The following is a 21,091-nucleotide window of genomic DNA, read 5'->3' as shown; positions in this document are numbered from 1 at the left end:
AAAACGTATGTTTATAACATATTTATAATTATTACATATAAGGTTATACTCATATATGCAATTATATATATATTTATATATTTTATGTAAATATATATAAATACATATATAATGTAAATATATAATATAAATAAATATGTAAAATTGTGTGACCCCCCAAAACCCTAGAGGCCTTAACTATGACAGAGTTATATGTACCGGTGGGTTTAACAAATCATTGCACACAGAGTGTCCACACTGTTACGAAAACATCACGGTGTAAAAGTGACATCAGCACCTGTTGATTTCTGACCCTGTACGCAACCCACCCACTGTTGAGCCTTTACACGAACCCAAAAAGGCAGGCATTGAAATCCCATTTCCCGCATAGAAAGACTGAGGCTTGACAAGCAGAAGTGACTTGCGCAAAGCCGCACAGCTAGGGAGCAGTGGAGCTGGGATTCTAAGCCACGTGCGCGTGACTCCAGACCCCGGGCTATTGGCCACCATGACCTTCTTGCGTCCCTGAGCACAATAACGTAAAGTCCTGGGCACACGGCCCCACAGAAAAGCATTTAGTGTGCATTTATGGCATCTAGGTCAGTGCGGAAGCTGGTTCGCAGAACTGTGATTCCACATGGGATGAAGATTTGTGAAGAGCCAGGCAGCACGGTCACTGGAAGTAAGCCTCCAGTCGGAGGGAGACGTCAGCACATCGACCCTATTATCTGTATCCCCTGGTCCTAGACACCTCTCCTTCCTGGATTGTCACACAGCTTAAGTCAGAAGCAGACGTCTGTCAAGCTGACTGGGAGACCCTGTGAGCCGACCCCCACCCACTTACACGTGATTCATGCACAGCTCAAGACCCCTGCCCCCCTGCGTCGAGGAGGGGTGGGAGGTACGTCTGAGTCCCATTGGTGACGAGCTGGATGGGGTTCCCTTTGTTGGCTGCCTCCCTTCCTTGTCTTCTCGACTTACTGGGACCACTTCCCAAAGAAAGTCCTCTAGGGGACCAGAATATGCTGCCCCCAAATATGCCACTTTGGCATAAGGATTATTTTGAGTTTGAGGCAAACGAGATGCAGAAAGAAATCTTCCCATTCCGACCACTGGTGAAAGTGACGACTCCCATAGGGCCCCTCTCCTGGGGAAGTTTTATGGCCACGAAGATGGAAAAACCTCGAGCTGAAGGAGTCTGAGAAGGGTCCCTGATGCCCTACCCCACCACCATCTGGCTCTTCTCTGAGAGCAGATCAGTCTCCCGTGTGAAGAATCTCCTCCCTCCACCAGAATGAAGGGAGGGATCCTGATCACCAGAGAGTGAATTCAGGACCAAGAAGCCTAAATAAACAAACCTTATTACTTCACTATTGACTGCCCCCAGCCCAGAGTGCTTTGTCTTATCAATTCTTTTTTTTTTTTTTAAGTAAACTCTACGCCCAATGTGGGGCTCGAACTCACAACCCCAAGATCAACAATCACACACTCCACTGACTGAGCCAGCTGGGCGCCCCTAATTTCACAGATTTTTTTTTTTGTTGAAGTTTTTATTGACTTATTTTGAGACACACAGAGAGCGTGAGTAGGGGAGGGGCAGAGAGATAAGGACACAGGGGATCCGGAGTGCTGTCAGCACAGAGCCTGAAGTGGGGCTTGAACTCACGAACCGCAAGATCAAGACCTGAGCCAAAGTTAGATGCTTAACCGACTGAGCCACCCAGGCTCCCCCAGAGATCTTTTAAGGTAGCTCTCTCTATGTAATGACATTTATAAAGCTGATTCAAAATTCAGCTTGACATGTCCTCAGATGGCTTGTCAATTCTTTGCAAGTTGATTGTTTTTTTTATCTGAATGTATGAGAGCTTCCGGCTCTGATGCAGGCTTTCAAGCACATGTAAAAATTCATTAAAACGTGTCTGCTTTCCTCCTGTGAATCTGTCATATGTCAGTTTAATTCTCAGGCCCAGCCAGAGACCCAAAGAGGGAGAAGGAGAATTTTCCTCCCCTAGAGCTCTAAGATGGACCTGTACAAATACACCTTACCCCATCTGTTTCCCCCGTATTTTTGCCTTCCCACAGTTAACCTCCAGAGAAGCTCATTGTCCTTTTCCTTTGTCTTGCCATATCTCTAAAAATGTATTGTTCTTGTGTTAGGATGCTATAAAAGCCCAGGTTCTAGCCAGCCCTTTGAGTTACTAATCTCTGGGTACTCCCCCATATAAGTGCAGATGAACTAATAAACCTTTTTTGTGTGTGTGTGCCCAACCTGGGGCTTGAACTCATGACCCCAAGATCAGAAGTCACATGTTCTACCAACTGAGCTAGCCAGGTGCCCCGGAATTAGTAGACACCTAATGAACTTCTCTTTGTTTTTCTCTGTGAATCTGTCTTTTGTGAGTTTAATTTATAGGCCTCTGTTCTGCACCTAAGAGGGTGGAAGGAAGGAAAAAGGATGACTTTCCTCTCTTATTCTACTTACACTCAAATCCTTTTGTCTAAGGGTTACTCCTTGGGGAACCCAAACCAAAACAAAGTCTTAGTGGGGCACCCGGGTGGCTCACTTCGTTAAGCATCTGACTTCGGCTCAGGTCACAATCTCACGGTCCGTGGGTTCAAGCCCTGCATCAGGCTCTGTGCTGACAAGTCACATTAAAAAATTTTTTAAGTAAAAAAAAAAAATTAAAAAATTTTTTAATTAAAAAAAAAAAATCTTAGCCAAAAAGCTCAAAGAGTCACTTCCTGAGATCTTCCTTCCTTCATCCACCCCCTTCACACCGCCCAGCCCTCCCTGTCGCCGCCTATCACCCCGCCCTGTTTTATTTTCTCATACCAGTTCTCTCTATCTGAAACTACCCTAATGATCAACTCTTGTTTGCTTGTTTGCCTGCTGACTTATTTACTGCTCTTGGCTCTCTCCCTTCCCATGAGGATGTTAGTCCTGGCAGGGGGCACCACTGGCATGTTCACCGCTGTCTGGACTCTGTAGGAAAGTGCCCGTGATAACATTTGTTGGCTGGAAACACTGTCCTTGACAGGGGCCCCAATTTAGTCCTAACAGAGTCCTGTTTAGGAGCAGGACACTAACCTGGACACTGTTGACAACGTGAGGACCAGACCATCCTGTGTTGTGGGGGCCCGTCCTGGGCACGGTGGGATGTCTTTTTCTTTTTTTTTAATGTTTATTTATTTTTGAGAGACAGAGACAGAGAGCATGAGCGGGGGAGGGGCAGAGAGAGAGGGAGACACAGAATGTGAAGCAGGCTCCAGGCTCCGAGCTGTCAGCACAGAGCCCTACATGGGGCTCCAACCCACAAACCGCGAGATCATGACCTGAGCCAAAGTCAGACGTTTAACCAACTGAGCCACCCAGGCGCCCCCGGTGGGATATCTTTGTAGCATCCCTGGCCTCTTCCCTCCAGATACCATAGCAACCTCCCCTCCCCCCACCTCCTCTAGCGGTGACCACCCAACCCTTCTCCGGATATTGCCAAGTGTCTCCTGGGGTGGGGGCAAAAATCATCCCCAGCCGAGATCATGAACTCGGAGAGCGAGCCCCACCGGGTACTTACGACGGTGCGGGTAGCGCCTGGGGCCCGGAAGTCCATTTCCCGCCATCGTGCTCTTCCGGGCTGTAGGCAGCCCCCTGCAGGCGCACGGTCAGGGCGTTCCTGCAGTTTTTCACGCACAGGGAGGCAATCACGTGCTCCATCTTGGTGGTGATGTCGCCGACGACGAGCACTCGAAAGTGGCTCAGGGCTTGCTGGATAAACTCCTCCTCCTGGATCTCGTACAGGCAGCTGAAGAGCTCCAGGGAGCCCTGCTGGAGGGTGGAGCCCTCGCTCCGAGCTTTGCTTTGGATCCAGGCCAGCAGCTCCAGCTTGACGTGAGGCGAGACCTCCCAGCAGAGACTCTTCTCCAGGTAGCTCCTCGTCTCCTCGTTCAGGAGGCCAAACAGGAAGCGCACGGTGAGCCCCAAGAAGCTCCTTCCCGAAAACCCGTACTCCGCCAACAGCCTCGTCACGCTCTGCTCTGGGCTGGACCCGGTCTCCCCGGCGCCCAGGATGTAGTACATGGCGGCAAAGAATTCCTGGAAGCTGAGGTGGATGAAGCTGTAGAACTTTTCACAGTTGATGTCCTTCTGGAAGATGTTCATGTTGAGGAAGGAGGAGACATCTGCCCCATCGAGGCCATGCTTCCGGAGGTCCTGCTCCTCGAAGAGGATCTTCTGGTTCCAGACGCCGTCCGCCGCCAGAGAGCACAGCGCCCTCTGGTTGGCCGGGGGGTGCAGCGTGGGGCTCCCCGGCTTGGGCTGCATCAGACTCAGGAGGTAGAGCAGGTACACGGCCGTGGTGGTCCTGGACGTCTGTCGTAGGAGCCCCCCGTCCTCCAGCTGCTGCTTGAGGCAGGTGCACACGACCCAGCACACCATGGGGACAAAGCACAGAGTGAACAGGGGCTCGTTGTCCCTCATGAAGCTGAAGACTTGAGCGGCCTGCTCTGCATTGTGGAAATACTTGTAGCAGTACTCCCGCCTCTCGGCCTCCGAGAAGCCCAGGATCTCCACGTGCCTGGGATGCTCCAGCAAGCGCTGGAGCTTGTCCAGAGCCGTGGGCCTGGTGGTGATGATCATGGACAGCTCAGGCAGCAGCTTCTTCCCAAGCAGGCTGCCGAGGAGAAGCTCCGTGGGCCGTTTCTCCTCCCAGCAGAGGCACCAGGGGCCCTGAGGGTGGTGGAAAGAGGGTTTTAGCTCGTCGAAGCCATCAATGATGAACAGGAGGCGCTCGGGGACTCGGACAAGCTCCTGGAGGGGCACGCTGGGCTCCGGCCAGCAGCTGGAGATGAGGTCCCGGGCGCTCTGCTCCGAGGTGCTCTGGTTCATCTCCCTGCAGTTGATGTAGAAGAGATAATCAAACCTGCCTTGGAAGAGCTTCCCGTCGGCCCAGTCGAGCATCACCTTGTGGGCCAGCATGGACTTGCCCATCCCGGCCGCTCCCTGCAGGACCACAGTGCGCGGGGGCTCGGGGCGCTCCTCATCCGGCTCAAAGAGGGTCTCCATCTGGATGAGGCTGGCCTGGTGCCCCACGGCTCTTGCCTGTCCCCAGCCTGTGTCCAAAAGCTTCTGCTGGGCCCACATGGGAGTTGAGTGCTCCTTCACCAGGAGGAGGCGGGTGTACCTGCGGCTGAGGTTGACGCATTCCCCGAGGCGCGCATTTCGGTCTTGCATCAGCCGAAACTTCCTGCGGACGTAGTCCTTGTAGGTTTCCCGGGGATCTAAGGGAGGGGAGTGAGGAGGGGGGTCCATGGGAGACTCATCAGCCACTGTTCGTGGATCGGCGGGTGAGAGCAAACCACGGTCTCTTGGTGCCTGTTTGTTCTGCAATATCCTCGGGATGCTTTTCTGGGGGGAGCCTGGGGGGCTTGGTACTGTTCTCATGGGAAGCAAAGCCACTAACAGGGAAACTGTCCTCGGGCACAGGAGTCTATCCTGGCGACTCAAACGGGGTGTCCACACCCTAGAGCACCTCCAGCACCTGCTGATGGAACACAGCAAGGGCCCCTAGAGGAGGCTGTCAGCCTCAGCCACGGGTTCACTCGGGTCCTCCCGGGGAAGACACTGAAATCCCACACGGTCCCACAAGGAGCTGGTCGCAAATGGGAGAGTGAGCCCCACTCCCCAGCTGCAGAACCACGAACTGCATCCGTACCAGGACTGCTGTCTGAGTTGCCTGCACGCTGAAGTTTGAGAAGGCAGCGCTCCCAAGGTTTCTGCCTTTGAAAAACGGCCGCTGTGCGTGGGCACTGGAGAACTTGTCCGCTCTATAAGCCCCTTGCTAAATGTCTCTTTGGGGAAATCTACTTGGTATAGATGTGAATGCACAATCTAGAACAGTGGTGCTCACCAGGATGATTGCGTCCTCCCCTAGGGGGTTTCTGGCAAGGTCTGGAGATATTTTGGGCCCTAGCAACTGAGGGGTGGGGCACCAGCTACGACCATCCTGTGGGTGGAGGCCAGGGTGGCTGGGTGGCTAAGTCAGTTAAGCATCTGACTCTTGATTTCGGCTCAAGTCATGTCTCACAGTTTGTGAGTTTGAGCCCCACATTGGGCTCTGCACTGACAGTGCAGAACCTGTTTGGGATTCTCTCTCTCTGCCCCTCCCCTGCTATCTCTCCCTCTCAAAAAAAAAAAAAAAAAAAAAAAAAGCAAGCCTCCTTTTGCATTTGAATGTCCCCAGAGGTCCATAATATTGGACCTAAAGGAATGGTTCCTGCCTAAAGGAAGGTTAAAAAAGAGATCTAAATTTGATCCTGGGACTCTCTCAAAAGGAATGCATGTACTCTTTTATTTTGAATTCTAGGAAAATACACATAACATAAAATGTAGCATTTTAACCGTTTTTAAGGGTAAGACTGACTCAATGATATTAAGCGCACTCACAACGTTGTGCAATCATCAGCACGGTCCATTTCCAGAAATTTTCGTTCGTCCTCAACAGAAACTCTGTGCCTGTTGAACACTAACTCCCCATTCCTCCCCCACCCCCAGCCCCTGGTCCACTCTCTGTCTCCAGTGTGACTTACTTAAGTACCTCATATAAGTGGAATCACACGATATTTGTCCTATTGTGTTGGCTCATTTGACTTAACAAAATGTTTTCTTTTTTCTTACAATCCAATGCAGGTCTTGAACCCTGAGATCAAGACCTGAGCTGAGACCAAGAGTCTCAAGGGGGAGAGTCTCAAGCTGAGACCAAGAGACCACCGGGAAGGGGGAAGCTTATTGAAAAGATTTTATGGGTGGATGGATGGATGCTTAACCAGCTGAGCCACCCAGGCGCCCCTGACTTAGCATAATGTTTTTGAAGTACATCTATGCTGTAGCAAGTATCAAAATTTCATTCCATTTTAAGTCTGAATAATATTCCATTGTATGTATATATACCATATTTTGTTGATCCATTCATCCTCTGATAAAGTTATCTTATTCCTCCCTTAATGTGTATTGATAAATATCAATACTTCTGAGTTTATAAATATACCAGTTGCACTTCTCTTTCATCAATGGTGATTCTATTTCGCGTAGAAAGGTTTTTTTTTAATTTATTGTATTTTTTTTTTAATATTTTATTTTTGAGAGAGAGAGAGAGAGCACTAGTGGGGAGAGACAGAGAGAGAAGGAGACACAGAATCTGAAGCAGGCTCCAGGCTCTGAGCCATCAGCATAGAGCACGATGTGGGGCTTGAACCCACGAACCGTGAGATCATGACCTGAGCTGAAGTCGGACCCCTAACCGACTAAGCCACCCAGGCACCCCTACATTTTTTTTTTTAATTGAACAAAGATAATTGTGACAGTAATGCTTGGATTTTGTAGAAGTCTTAATCTTTTCCTGTAGAGAAAGGGCTCTTATTTTCAGACATGGGGAATATTAGGAAAATAGAAAAGTTTAAAATAATGATGAGAATGAAAATGGAATTACCACATATTGGCCATGTGCTATGCCCAGTGCATAAAGATACCCTTGAAAGGTGTCCAGAATCATTTGTGTTCTTGTTGACAATGATACTCTCTGTCCAGCAGCCCATACTCATTTCTTCTTCACCAACAGTCCCAATTTTATTAAGGTGATGGATGCTGTTCCTTTTTTTTTTTTTTAGATTTAAAAAAAATGTTTTAATCTCTATTTATTTTTGAGAGAGAGAGACATAGTGTGAGTGGGGGAGGAACAGAGAGAGACAGAGACACAGAATCTGAAGCAGGCTCCAGGCTCTGAGCTGTCAGCACAGAGCCCAATGTGGGGCTTGAACTCACTAACTGTGAGATCATGACCTGAGCTGAAGTCAGCCGCTTAACCGACTGAGCCACCCAGGAGCCCCTTTTTATATTCTATTTTAAAGTAATCTCTACACTGAAAGTGGGGCTCTAAGTCACAACCCAGAGATCAAGAGTCACATGGTCCACTACTGAGCCAGCCAGATGCCCCAGAGCTGATGCCTGATACCAGCCATATGCTGTCCCTTCACAAGCCCCAGAGGATGAATCACAGTTTGGCTAAACCAGTCATGAACAATCTCATTCCCTGTTGGCAGTGGCTGGTCTGGGAATGTGCCCCAGTTCCGACCAATGAGGTACAAAGGGATGACCACCGGGAAGGGGGAAGCTTGTTGAAAAGATTTTATGGGTGGATGGATGGGTGGATGGGTGGCTCAGTCAGTTGAGCAACTGACTCTTGATCTTGGCTCAGGTCACGATCTCACAGTTCATGAGTTCGAGCCCTGCATTGGGCTCTGTGCTGACAGTGTGGAGCCTGCTTGGGATTCTCACTCCTTCCTTTTCTCTCTGCCCCTCCCCTGCTGTCTGTCTGTCTGTCTCTTTCTCTCTCTCTCTCAATAAAATAAATTTTAAAAAATGATACTCTCATGAAGAGGAAAATCTTTTGTCTCTCTTTTTTTTCCCTGCTTGGAATTCACTTGCATGAAATGGTTTGGTTGCCATCTTGCAACCATGAGGTGACAAATCTTAGGACAAGTGTAACAGCAGGAAGTTGGGGATTTGATGGTGTTGCTAACCGGCCACATAAGGCAGAGTTTATGTGCAGAAACCACCCATGTCAAGATTTCTTGTTATGCTTTTCTTTAATGCAAACATTAAATATTTTTTTTTTTGCTTGATCTAGTCCATTGGACAGTCTGATACGTGTAGCCTCGTGTATTCTACCAGATACATGGCTCATGACTCACCTTTCCTTGGCGTTCCAGGAAAGACTTCCAGACAACATACTGACTGGCTCTCCAGTGAGGATGAGCCATCAGGTGGGGTATCTGGAAGAGAAATTTTGGAAGATCAGCTAGCATATATCTGGCTAGCTCTCAATAATATTAGCTACTTTTAACACCTGAAGCTAATATAATTTATATGTCAATTAAAAAAATACTAGTTACTATTACATCAGCCTGTCTACATGATAATTCCCTGTCCACCCACACCCCAGAATGTTTGGCATTCACCTCACATGCATTACTGTTGAAAACGCTTGCTCTCCATAACCCACTCTCCCTCCTGGGTACACATTGTGGGGATCAGCACCTCCATTGATCCAACAAATCCTTTCAGGCAGGAAGTCGTGAGTCAGCTTGGATTTCCTCCCTCTCCTTCAGTCCTTGCCCACACCTCATCCATCCATCCATCCATTCATCCATCCATCCATCCATCCATTCATCCATCCATCTCCATCCTCCATCTACCCATACATCTACCCATCCACCCATCCATTCCTCCATCCCTCCATCCACCACCCACCCATCCACCCACCCGCCCATCCATCCACCAATCCACCCATCCATCTACCCATCCACCCACCCATCCATCCATCGATCTACCCACCCACCCATCCATCCATCGATCCACCCATCCATCCACCCACCCACCCACCATTCCATCCATTCATCCACCCATCCATCTACCCATCCACCCATCCATCCATCCACCCATCCATCTACCCATCCACCCATCCATCCAGCCATCCACCCACCCATCCACCCATCCATCCAGCCATCCATCCACCCACCCACCCATCCATCCATCGATCTACCCACCCACCCATCCATCCATCGATCCACCCATCCATCCACCCACCCATCCAACTATCCATTCATCCACTCATCCATCCATCTCCATCCATCTATCTACACATCCATCCATCCATCCATCCATCTCCATCCATCCAGCGACCCATCTATCCATCCATCCACCCATCCACCCACCCATGTTTCCATCTCCATCCATCCATCCACACATCCAACTATCCATCCACCCATCACCCATCCATCCATCCATCCATCCATCTCCATCCATCCAGCGACCCATCTATCCATCCATCCAATGCATACACTCATCCCTCCCTCCATCCTTCCCTCCCTCCCTCCATCCATCCATCCACCCACTTATCCACCCATCCATCCACCCACCTATCTACCCATCCATCCACCCCTCCATCCCTCTACCCATCCCTCCATTCATCCATCCATCCATCCATCCATCCATCCATCCATCCACCCATCTATCCACCCATCCATCCATCCATCCATCCATCCATCCATCCATCCATCCACCCATACACCCATCCCATCCATCTATCCACCCCTCCATCCATCCACCAATCCATCCACCCATCCATCCACCCACCCATCCACCCATCCCTCCATCCACCCACCCACCCATCCACCCATCCCTCCATCCACCCACCCACCCATCCATCCATCCATCCATCCTTCCACCCATCCCTGCCTCCATCCATCCATCCATCCATCCATCCATCCATCCATCCATCCCTCCACCCACCCGTCCATCCACCCATCCACCCATCCATCCACCCACCCATTCTCCCATTCCATCCATCCACCCATCCACCCACCTACCCCATCCATCCATTCATCCAGCCACCCAAAAAATATACCTATTTTGGGCACCAGTGTTATCCATGCATTTTCCTAGCATTGGATACACAGCAATAAACAAGACACAAGGTCTCTACCCCGTGGACCTTATTCTCTATGGTGTGGAGAGTTGAGCACATAAAAAACAAACTTTTCAGGAGAGCCTGGGTCGCTCAGTCAGTTGAGCATCTGTTAATTTTGGCTCAGGTTGTGATCCCAGGATCCTGGGATTGAGCCATGCATCGGGCTCTGTGCTGAGTGTGGAGCCTGCTTAAGATTCTTCTCTCCCTCTCTCTTTCTCTCTTTCAAAAGAAAAAAAAAAGTAAACACTTCACAAAACTTCAGATAATGATGGAAATTGTCTTTACAATGAAATAAGAGTACATGACAGAGTAATTAACAGTAGTATTTTAGTTTGGGTGGACAAGAATGGCTTTTCTGTGGGTGTATTGTAAGATCAAATATTCCAAGTGCTTCCTGGACATCTTTGATCTCACAGGACCCCGGAGTGTAAGCCTCAGTGTGAGTTCCCGTGCTCTGGCCAGGTGTGTCCCCACCTAGTGACACAGCCTGCCCCCTTGGCTAGTGTTCCTACTAGAATTGGACCAGCTGCCTCATCCCCACCTCCTAGACTGACTGCACCTCACTGGTCCTCATTCTCCCGAGTTCCAGTTCTCTGCTGGCCCGTGAAATTATCCAGACAAGCCAACATTGTCCTCTTCCAACAATCCCAAAGCCCCCACACTCCTCTGTCTACAAAGGCTGCCTCCTACAGCCCCTTGAGGTTCACTACCTTCCTGAAATCAACCCAGTGAGACTCCCATGGTGCATGGGGTCTCCTCTTCTGAGCTGTGAGTGTATGCGACAAATGTTAGTCTCATCCGTCCTGTGTTTGGTGTCTGTGTTCAGCCATCTGAAACCACTTAGGGTGGGATATGTCTCCTTCACCAGTGGGGTGAATAGGGGGTGATCAGAACAGAGGATAAGGTACTTAATCTGAGATCTGAATGGCAAAGGGCCAGATATGTGAGCAGGGCCATTCTAAGCAGAAAAAAAAAAAACAAAACAAAACCAAAACAAAACAACCTAAGGCAGCAAGTGTAAAGGTCCTGGGGAAGAACACAATGACACAACAGCAATGAGCTTTGGGGTAAGTGCTGGGTGGGTTTGGAAAGACTGGCTCAGCGGGCCTTGTAGGAACACCTTGAGCAATTTGGATTACAATCTACTCACAACAGGAGGCTACTGGAGGCTTGAAAGCAAGGGAGGAGGTGATTTAATCCATGGTTGTAAAGATTATTGTGCCTGCTGAGTGGGGAAAGCCTGTACGGAGAGGTGAGGGGTGAGGGTCAAGCATAGCAGGTGGCAGTCAGCCACGTGCAAGGTGGGTCACCCGCTGGGCGCTGGGCAGCAGAAGTGGGGGGAAATGCTTAGAGCTGTAAGTGCTGGGATTTGACAAAGCCTGGATGTGTGAGGTTTGGGGAAACAAGGACTCCGATATGATGCCCCAGTAAAACCAATCAAAAGTGATAGGAATCAGACTTTGGACTTACTCGGATGGCTACTTTAAAGAAGCAAAACAGGGGCGCCTGGGTGGCTCAGTCGGTTAAGCGTCTGACTTTTGATTTCGGCCCAGGTCATGATCTCACGGTTCATGGGTTTGAGCCCCACATCGGGTTCTGGGCTGACAGTGTGGAGCCTGCCTGGGTTTCTGTCTCTGTGCGCCCCTCCCCAATTTGCATGTACTCACTTTCTCTCTCTCTCTCTCAAAATAAACAAATGAACATCAAAAAAACAAAACAAAAAAGCTAGAAACAAAGGAGGCACCGGGCTGGCTCAGTCCGTAGAGTATGTGACTCCTGATCTCAGGGTGATGAACTTGAGCCCAACATTGGGCATCTCTAGGGATTACTTTAATTTTTTTTAATGTTTATTTATTTTTGGGGCGCCCGGGTGGCTCAGTCGGTTAAGCATCCGACTTCAGCTCAGGTCATGATCTCGCGGTCCGTGAGTTCGAGTCCCGCGTCGGGCTCTGGGCTGATGGCTCAGAGCCTGGAGCCTGCTTCCGATTCTGTGTCTCCCTCTCTCCGACCCTCCCCCGTTCATGCTCTGTCTCTCTCTGTCTCAAAAATAAATAAACGTTAAAAAAAATTTATATATAATGTTTATTTATTTTTGACAGAGAGAGAAACAGAGCATGAGTGAGGGAGGGGCAGAGAGAGAGGGAGACACAGAATCCAAAGCAGGCTCCAGGCTCTGAGCTGTCAGCACAGAGCCCGACATGGGGCTTGAACTCACAGACTGTGAGATCATGACCTGAGCCGAAGTCGGATGCTCAACCAATTGAGCCACCCAGGTGCCCCTCTAGGGATTACTTTAAAGAAAAAAAGAGGGGCGCCTGGATGGCTCAGTTGGTTAAGTGACTGACTTCAGCTCAGGTCATGATCTCGTGGTACATGGATTTGAGCCCCATGTTGGGCTCTGTGCTGACAGCTCAGAGCCTGGAGCCTGCTTCAGATTCTGTGTCTCCCTCTCTCTCTGCCCTCCCTCCACTCATGCTCTCTCCCTCTCTCTTTCTGTCTTTTTTTTTTTTAATTTTTTTTAACGTTTATTTATTTTTGAGACAGAGCATGAACAGGGGAGGGTCAGAGAGAGGGAGACACAGAATCCAAAACAGGCTCCAGGCTCTGAGCTGTCAGCACAGAGCCCGATGCAGGGCTCGAACTCACAGGGCATGAGATCATGACCTGAGCCAAAGTCGGACGCTCAACCGACTAAGCCACCCAGGTGCCCCTCTCTTTTTGTCTTAAAAATGAATAAACATTAATTAAAAAAAAAAAAAAGCATTGTATGTTTTATCTTGGCAGCTCTTATCTGGAGGCAACTGGTGGTTGTCTGAGCCTCAGTTTTCCCACCTCTATGATAGGTGTAATAATAATCATATCTATCACACAACATTTACAACACAGCACGTATCATTACGCAACATGCATGCCATGTTATAGGAGGAAATCAGAAGCATCTGATCAGCAGCCCAACTATCTCTTAGGACAGAAGACACACCCCTCAAGGACGAGGGGTGGGACAGGGCAGAGGAAAGAACTCACAAAGAGGGTACTGCCTCCAGGGCTCTACGGATAAGTAGGAATTTTCCCGGCAAAGACCTTGGAGCCTGGGCATTGTGCACCCAACACAGCCCCAGCAAGGCCAAGGGCAGAGGCGATAAGCCAAGGAAGGGAGCTGTCGGGGTGCGGCTTGACCGCCCAGCGCCTCCTTACCCCTCACCGGGTCCTCTCTCTGTCCTCTCTCCCACAGGTCCCGCCGGTTGATGCGCTGGAAGAGGCCCAGCGCCAGTGGCCAGGCCGCGGCCAGCCCGCAGTGAGCCACCAGCAGCTGTGCAGTGTCCAGGGGCCCCGCTGGCTCCAGCTTCCCCCAGGGGATCCTGACCCCCTCAGCCTCTGGCATCGCGCCCAGGTACAGCTTGAACTTCTTCAGCTCCACGGCCTCCAGCTCTTCCAGGTAGGCCGAGAGGCGACAGAGGCTGTCGCTAAGCGGGGCTCGGGGCATGGGGGCGTCGTGAACCCCAAGGGACAGCAGCCGGAGCCTGGAGTGTGTCCACACGAGGTGTGCGATTCCAACATGCCCACCGTCTGATCCGCCGCAGGCGAGACTGGAGGAGCGAGAGAGGACAGTCCTTGTGATGAAATAGAGCTTCCTCACCCTGCAGGTGACGCCTGGGCCCCACGCACTGGCGGGTGTTCCCGTCTAAGAAGAGGAAGCTGGGCAGATTAGGAAATCCCAGGAGTTGTCCACCACGAGAAAGAATTTCACTTCTGCTCCCTCTTCCCGGCTCCCCACACTCCTTCCTACCTCTCCCTGCCTGTGGGCCTTTGCAGTATCCTCAAGCTAGTCACTGCCCTCCTTGTGGTTAGACCCCCCCATTCTGCTGGTATCAGGCTTGGACAGGCCACCTGCATGAGCAGATGGTCCGTGAGCAAGCGTGAGTGTGAAACGTCAACCCGTGTGGGCAAACCTCTCTTCTAGGTGGAAATGTTACAAACCTGACCGCAGGGGTCTGCTATTTTCTCTTTTCTCAGCCACAAGACTGCCATATCCCAGAGGGGGACTGTGTGGTAAGTAGGCAGAGCAATGGTCCCCCAAAGGTGTCTGTGTCCCAATCCCCGGAGCCTGTGATGTGCTACCTTACAGAGCAAAAAAGACTTTGCAGATGCGATTAAATGCCAGGCTCATGAGATGGGGACATTACCCTGGATGGTTCAGATGGGCTCAGAAAAGTCACAAGGAGGACCAGGGTCAGAGGGTAAGGGCGATGGGAGCAGAAGGAGGAGTGATGTGATGATGGCTGGAAAAGGAGACGAAACGCATTCTCACCCAGAGCCTCCGACAGAACAGCCTGCTGACACCCCGATTTTAGCCCTGTTTCAAACTTCTGACCTCCCAAACTGTAAAATAGTCCACATGTAGAGTGGACATGTGATTTGTTATAGCAGCACAAGGGACTGATACAGACTCTTTTTTCTGCCTTGGGCGAGGAATGAAAAGGATACAGATGAAGCCACAGCTAACAGGCCCCCCGGGGACCATGTATGTGAACAATGTTGCTATGGGTCCTGTGTATGTGGACAATGTTGCTATAGGGACCGTGCATGTGAACAACGTTGCCATAAGTCAGGAAGGTGGAGGGCTCATTGGTTACTGCCAGTACCTTAGCCCAGACTGATTGGCAGAGGGACATAATTACTTTAGGAGACAGTCAAAGCAGCATTGTTTCAGTTAGGATGCCGTGGGCTGGAACTAGGATTCCCAATTCCAATGCCTTAAACAAGGAGGAGAAACAAACCACAGCTGCAAGAAATAATATGGATAAAGCCTGTGGGCATAATGTTAAGCAAGGGAAGCCAGATATTAAAAAGTGTGTTCTAGGGGCACGTGGGTGGCTCAATCCGTTAAGCATCCAACTTTGGCTCAGATCATGACTTCATGGTTTGCGAGTTCGAGCCCCACGTCAGGCTCTGTGCTGACAGCTCGGAGCCTGGAGCTGCTTCAGATTCTGTGTCTCCCTCTCTCTCTGCCCCTCCCCTGCTCGTGCTCTGTCTCTCTCTGTTTCTGAAAACTGAATAAACCTTAAAAAAAAAAAAAAGATATCGGTTACCCTGGGAATGGGGTTCAACTGAGCCCCAAATAGGGTTTTGTTGTTGTTGTTGTTTGAATATTGTATTTATTTTTGAGAGAGAGCACGAATGAGGAAGGGGCAGAGAGAGAGGAGACAGAGGATCCTACATGGCTCTGCTGACAGCTGAGACTCTGATGTTGGGCTTGAACCCATAAACCGTGTGATCATGACTTAACTGACTAGCTGCCCCATAGTCCAAACTATTTTGATCACCGTTTTCTTCCCAGCAGCTAGAACAGCACCTGGAATACAGTAAATGCCCCTCTTATATTTGATGAGCCGTATAATGAATGAATCACACATGCATATAGCATTTTATGTGACCCAAGATGGAGACATTATCTAAGGGAGGGCACAGTTTGGAGAAAATAGATAAATAAATATATTTTGTTAAACTACCTGGAATGGAAAGTAAGACTTTAATCTTTTTAATGTTAATTTATTTTTGAGAGAGAAAGACACAGAATGCGAGTGGGGCAGGGGCAGAGAGAGAGGGAGACACAGAATCCGAAGCAGCTCCAGGCTCTGAGCCGTCAACGCGGGGCCCGACGCGGGGCTCGAGTTCACGGACCGTGAGATCATGACCTGAGCCGAAGTCACCAGGGTGCCCCCCTTGCCTCACTTTCATATGGAAATGGTGAAGTGCTTGATGAAGGGTGGGGAATTTCATGGAATGTTGTGCAGGAATTTTTAAATTATTATTACTGGTCTGGATTTATCAGGAGGATAAGACAGTTGACATGAGGCAGGAGACAGGGAATCAGGAACGTTATTCCGCCAGGACTCAGAAAGATGAGCGGCCCCCACAGGGAGCAGAGAGTCCGTAAGTGTTTCTGTGCAAGCCAGCGACCACCTGACTTGCACGCTGGGGAGAGTTCTTGCGGACTTTCCAGGGTCGGTGGTGCCACATGGAGATCCCACAGGGGCCCCTCTCCCGGGCCCCGCACCTCTCCACCGCACCAGCAGAGTGACCCTGGGAGAGTCACCTTACCTTGACTCCAAACCTCTGAAGGCCCAGCAAAGGATGGAGAAATAGGTCGCAGGACAAGTCCTTACATAACTTTTGTAAAATGGGAATCTCAGAGGTGAGGTATTGGGCTCTGACCCTCAAACATGACCTACTTCCATCTTCCTACTTTCACTAAGTACTGCGGCCGCCAGAAGTCTCCCTGATAGACGAGCAAATTCTCTGCCTCTGTGGGACTTCCTGTCTAATGGAGACAAAATAAAGGAACACAAACAAATACACAAACGTGTGGATTTCAGAGTGTGGAAGATGCTACGAAGGGGACAAAATGCAGACTGGAGAGTTCAGGAAGCCTTCTGCAGGACATGGTGTGCGAAGTGAGTCTTGAAGGGTGGGCAGGGTTCAGCAGGGGAGGGAACCACAGCTGGGCAGGTTGCGGGGGGGGGGGGACGCTGAGGGGCCAGGGGGTCTGGCAGGTAGAGGGAGAACAGGACATCAGGAGATGAAGTAGGTGAGAGTACCAAGACACGTCAGAAACACCTTGAGTGATGCTTAGACTCAATCCCGAGGGCAATAGGGAGCCATGGAGCATTTTTTTTTTTATTATTGAGGTAAAAATACACACTGCATAACATTTACCACTTTACCTATTTTAAAACGTACAGTTCAGGGGCACCTGGGTGGCTCAGTTGGTTCAGCGTCCGACTTTGGCTCAGGTCATGATCTCTTGAATCATGAGTTCGAGCCTCGTGTCGGGCTCTGTGCTGACAGCTCAGAGCCTGGAGCCTGCTTCAGATTCTGTGTCTCCCTCTCTCTCTGCCCCTCCCCTGCTCATGCTCTGTCTCTCTCTCTTTCTCAAAAATAAATAATAACCTAAAAAAAAATTCTTTTAGGGGCACCTAGGTGCCTCAGTCAGTTAAGCATCTGACTTCCACTCAGGTCATGATCTCACGGTTCATGGGTTCAAGCCCCACATCAGGCTCTGTGCTGACAGCTCGAAGACTGGAGCCTGCTTCAGATTCTGTGTCTCCCTCTCTCTCTCCGCCTCCCCTGCTTGCACTCTGTCTGACTGTCTCTGTCTCAAAAATAAATAAAAACATTAAAAAAATTTTTAATAAAAAAATAAACTAAAAAAAATGAAACCATATAATATGTGACCTTCTATGTCAGGCTTATTTCACTTAGTAAAATGTTTGAAGGTTCACCCGTCACAGGGGCTTGAACTCATAAACTATGAGATCATGACCTGAGCCAAAGTCAGATGCTTAACCAACTGAGCCACCCAGGCACCCCTAACCTGGGTTCTTTACGAGTTACATATGAGCTTCCCTGAATGACTCACTCTCTGACCTCCTTCCCCACCACTGTCGCAGGAGGAAAAAGATTTCTAAGAATGCAGAGGGGAGGGTGGAGGAAAGCTGAATCTATAACTACTTCGTACATCTCCTTTCAAATAAGTCCTTTCTTCTCTTGGGAAGGAAGACAATTGGCAATATCTGGGGACTTGGGTAGCTCAGCACTATTTTTACAAACACAGGAATGAATCCATCCCAGCCTCTGAGTCCAAGGGCCTCAGGGTCTAAAGACAAGGAAAGACGATTTTTTATGACGGTTAGTTTAGGAAACACTGAAAACGTTTCCTCAGACTTTTTTTTCCCCCCACCAAGAAAATGTGATTGCTCTGATTACAAAAATGTCATGTCTTTAATATACAAGATTCTAGTGTGTTAATAAGTGGAAAGAAACAGGGGCACCTGGGTGGCTCAGTCAGCTAAGCATCCAACTTTGGCTCAGGTAATGTTCTCACAGTTTGTGGGTTCGAGCCCCGCGTCGGGCTCTGTGCTGACAGCTTCGAGCCTGGAGCCTGCTTTGGATTCTGTGTCTCCTTCTCTCTCTGACCCTCCCCTGCTTGTGCTCTGTCTTTCTCTGTCTCAAAAATAAATAAACATTTAAAAAAATTTTTTTAAAAAATTTCTCTCTCTCTCTTCCTCTGTCCCTCCCCCATTTGCATGCTCTCTCTCTCTGAAAATAATAAATAAATAAATAAATAAATACTAAAAAAAAAGAGATGTTCTTAATGTTTGAATAAATGAATTACGTAAATAGATGAGGAAGTGAATGAATGAATGAGTTTGTTCCAACCATGGAGTGCATTACTGTTATCTCACTGAATCTGCACCACCCTTAAGCAGGGACTGTCGTACCCATAGTACGTAGGAGACAATAAATCCATGGAGGTAACTTGATCAATGTCACATGACCAATAGAGTAAAAGGCAGAATCAAGTCTAAACTCAATCAAAGCTGGGGTGATAGTCCCCACCTTGGTTCTCAGCTGGAGGTGAACATTGTGATCTCCCGGAGAACTTTTAAAAATTATATATAAGATATATGCATATGTGTGTGTGTATATATATATATATATATATATATATATATGCACACACACAAAGTTTTCAAATATACATAATGTGAATATTTCATATCTATATACGAAATTGTAATTACATACAAATCATAACTTATAACTATGTGAACATAATATGTATATTAAATTGTCCCCTTTTGGGGCACCTGTGTGGCTCAGTGGGTTAAGTGTCTGACTTTGTCTCAGGTCATGATTTCACAGCTCCTGAGTTTGAGCCCCACTTCAGGTTCTGTGTTGACAGCTCAGAGCCTGGAGCCTGCTTTGGATTCTGTGTGTCCCTCTCCCTCTCTCTCAAAAATAAATAAAACAAAAAAAAATTTTTATTATTCTGTATTTTATTTATTTTTAGTTTGTTTATTTATTTATTTGTTTATTTTAATTTAAATCCAAGTTAGTTAACATATAGTTAATAATGATTTCAGGAATAGAATTGAGTAATTCGTCATTTACATATAATACCCAGTGCTCATCCCAACAAATGCCCTCCTTAATACCCATCACACATCTAGCCCATCCCCCCCCCCCCACCTCCCTCCATCAACCCTTAGTTTGTTTTCTGTATTTAAGAGTCTCCAGGGGGCACCTGGGTGGCTCAGTCAGTTAAGCATCCAACTTCAGTTCAGGTCATGATCTCACAGTTCCTGAGTTCGAGCCCCACATCCGGCTCTGTGCTGACCCCTCAGAGTCTGGAGCCTGCTTGGGATTCTGTGTCTCCCTCTCTCTCTCTGCCTCTCCCCACCTCTCTTTCAAAAATAAATAAACGTTAAAAAAAAGAGAGAGACTCTTATGGTTTGTCTCCCTCTCTGTTTTTATACTTTTGCTTCCCTTCCCTTATGTTCATCTGTTTTGTTTCTTAAATCTCACTTATGAGTGAAGTCATATGATGTTTCTCTTTCTCTGCTGACTAATTTCGCTTAGCATAATAGCTTCCAGTTCCATCCACGTAGTTGCAAATGGCAAGATTTCATTCTTTTTGATTGCCGAGTAATAATCCATTGTATATATATATACCACATCTTCCTTATCCATTCATCCATCAATGGACATTTGAGCTCTTTCCATACTTTGGCTATTGTTGATAGTGCTGCTGTAAACATTGGGGTGCATGTGTCCCTTCGAAACAGCACCCCTGTATTCCTTGGATAAATACCTAGTAGTGCCATTGCTGGGCCATAGGGTAGTTCTATTTATCTTTTTTTTTTTTAATGTTTATTAATTTTTGAGAGAGACACAGAAATGGATTTGCTTTTGCAAGAGATGTGACAAAGTGCTGAGTCCTTAGGTAGCACTGGACGAGACCAGGAGCTGCCCCGGGGTGGGGGGTGTCACAGCAGAGGTTTACATTTACCCTTGTCAGAGAGAGAGAGGACGTCGAGTGCCACGGCTGCTGTCGGCACCCCCAGCATCACCAGCTCACAGACAACTGGCCATAAGACGCAAATCACCCTTCCAGCCTGCAGATGGGGAAACCGGGGCCCGCAGGAGCGTGCACCTCCATTGCAGAGCTAGACAGTGAGGGACATGCGTTCCAAACTCAGACCTGTCTGGCTCCAAGTTCCAGCTTTTACACCGTTACTGACACTTACCCACCAGGCGACTCCTCCAATTTGGGGGATACTGACGCCCAGAGAAGTGAAGTCCCCTGCAGACCATCATTTAGCATCCCCGAAGCTGTCAACTTCAGCTGGTCACCGCCCCCACTGCCCAGTCACAGCTTCGTGGGGGGCCAAGCACAGGGGTTGTGAAACTTCCTGCAGAGCTGTGTCCTCACTGTCTCTGACCGCAGACCCTGGCAGGAAGCGCCCAGCCCAGCCGGCCCCTCCCCCACGGGGCTGGGGACAGTCACCTCGAGCCTCGCCCTCCAGGACCCCACCGTTCCTGCCCTGACCGACCAGGAAGAGAGGGCCACTTGCTCATGATACGGAAACTTCATAGCACGAGGCGCCTAAAGAAATCTGCTATGCTCCCAACATCTCAAACCAGGTCATGTCTTGCCGTTACGAGCTCCCTTAGAACGCCAGACATGTCCTCCACGGAACTTAGCATGGTTTGGAGTTAGACGCCGTCCTCGCGTAGTTAGCCTATGA

At 49.0% G+C, this 21,091-nt stretch overlaps 1 protein-coding gene across 5 annotated transcripts in view; it reads right to left on the bottom strand.

Moving 5' to 3' along the window:
- Positions 1–20,715, bottom strand: part of NLRP12 (NLR family pyrin domain containing 12) — a 38,175-nt gene extending 17,460 nt beyond the window's left edge. For 2 of the 5 annotated variants that reach the window (XM_042918198.1, XM_042918199.1), the window contains exons 1-4: positions 20,591–20,711; positions 13,695–14,086; positions 8,722–8,802; positions 3,552–5,253 (exon numbers count right to left, since the gene is read on the bottom strand). In XM_042918198.1, coding sequence (XP_042774132.1) covers positions 3,552–5,253; positions 8,722–8,802; positions 13,695–14,086; positions 20,591–20,667 — 2,252 coding nt within the window. In that variant the 5' untranslated portion in view covers positions 20,668–20,711. Of the gene's footprint in view, positions 1–3,551; positions 5,254–8,721; positions 8,803–13,694; positions 14,087–20,590 lie in introns of all 5 variants that reach the window. The other 3 variants (XM_042918204.1, XM_042918201.1, XM_042918200.1) reach the window with 3 other exon arrangements.
- Positions 20,716–21,091: the final 376 nt, after the last annotated feature.

Source organism: Panthera leo, chromosome E2 (assembly GCF_018350215.1).
Source record: "Panthera leo isolate Ple1 chromosome E2, P.leo_Ple1_pat1.1, whole genome shotgun sequence".
Lineage (NCBI taxonomy): Eukaryota > Metazoa > Chordata > Mammalia > Carnivora > Felidae > Panthera > Panthera leo.
Note: the sequence above shows the minus strand (reverse complement) of the source record. Positions and strands in the feature narration are given on the sequence as shown.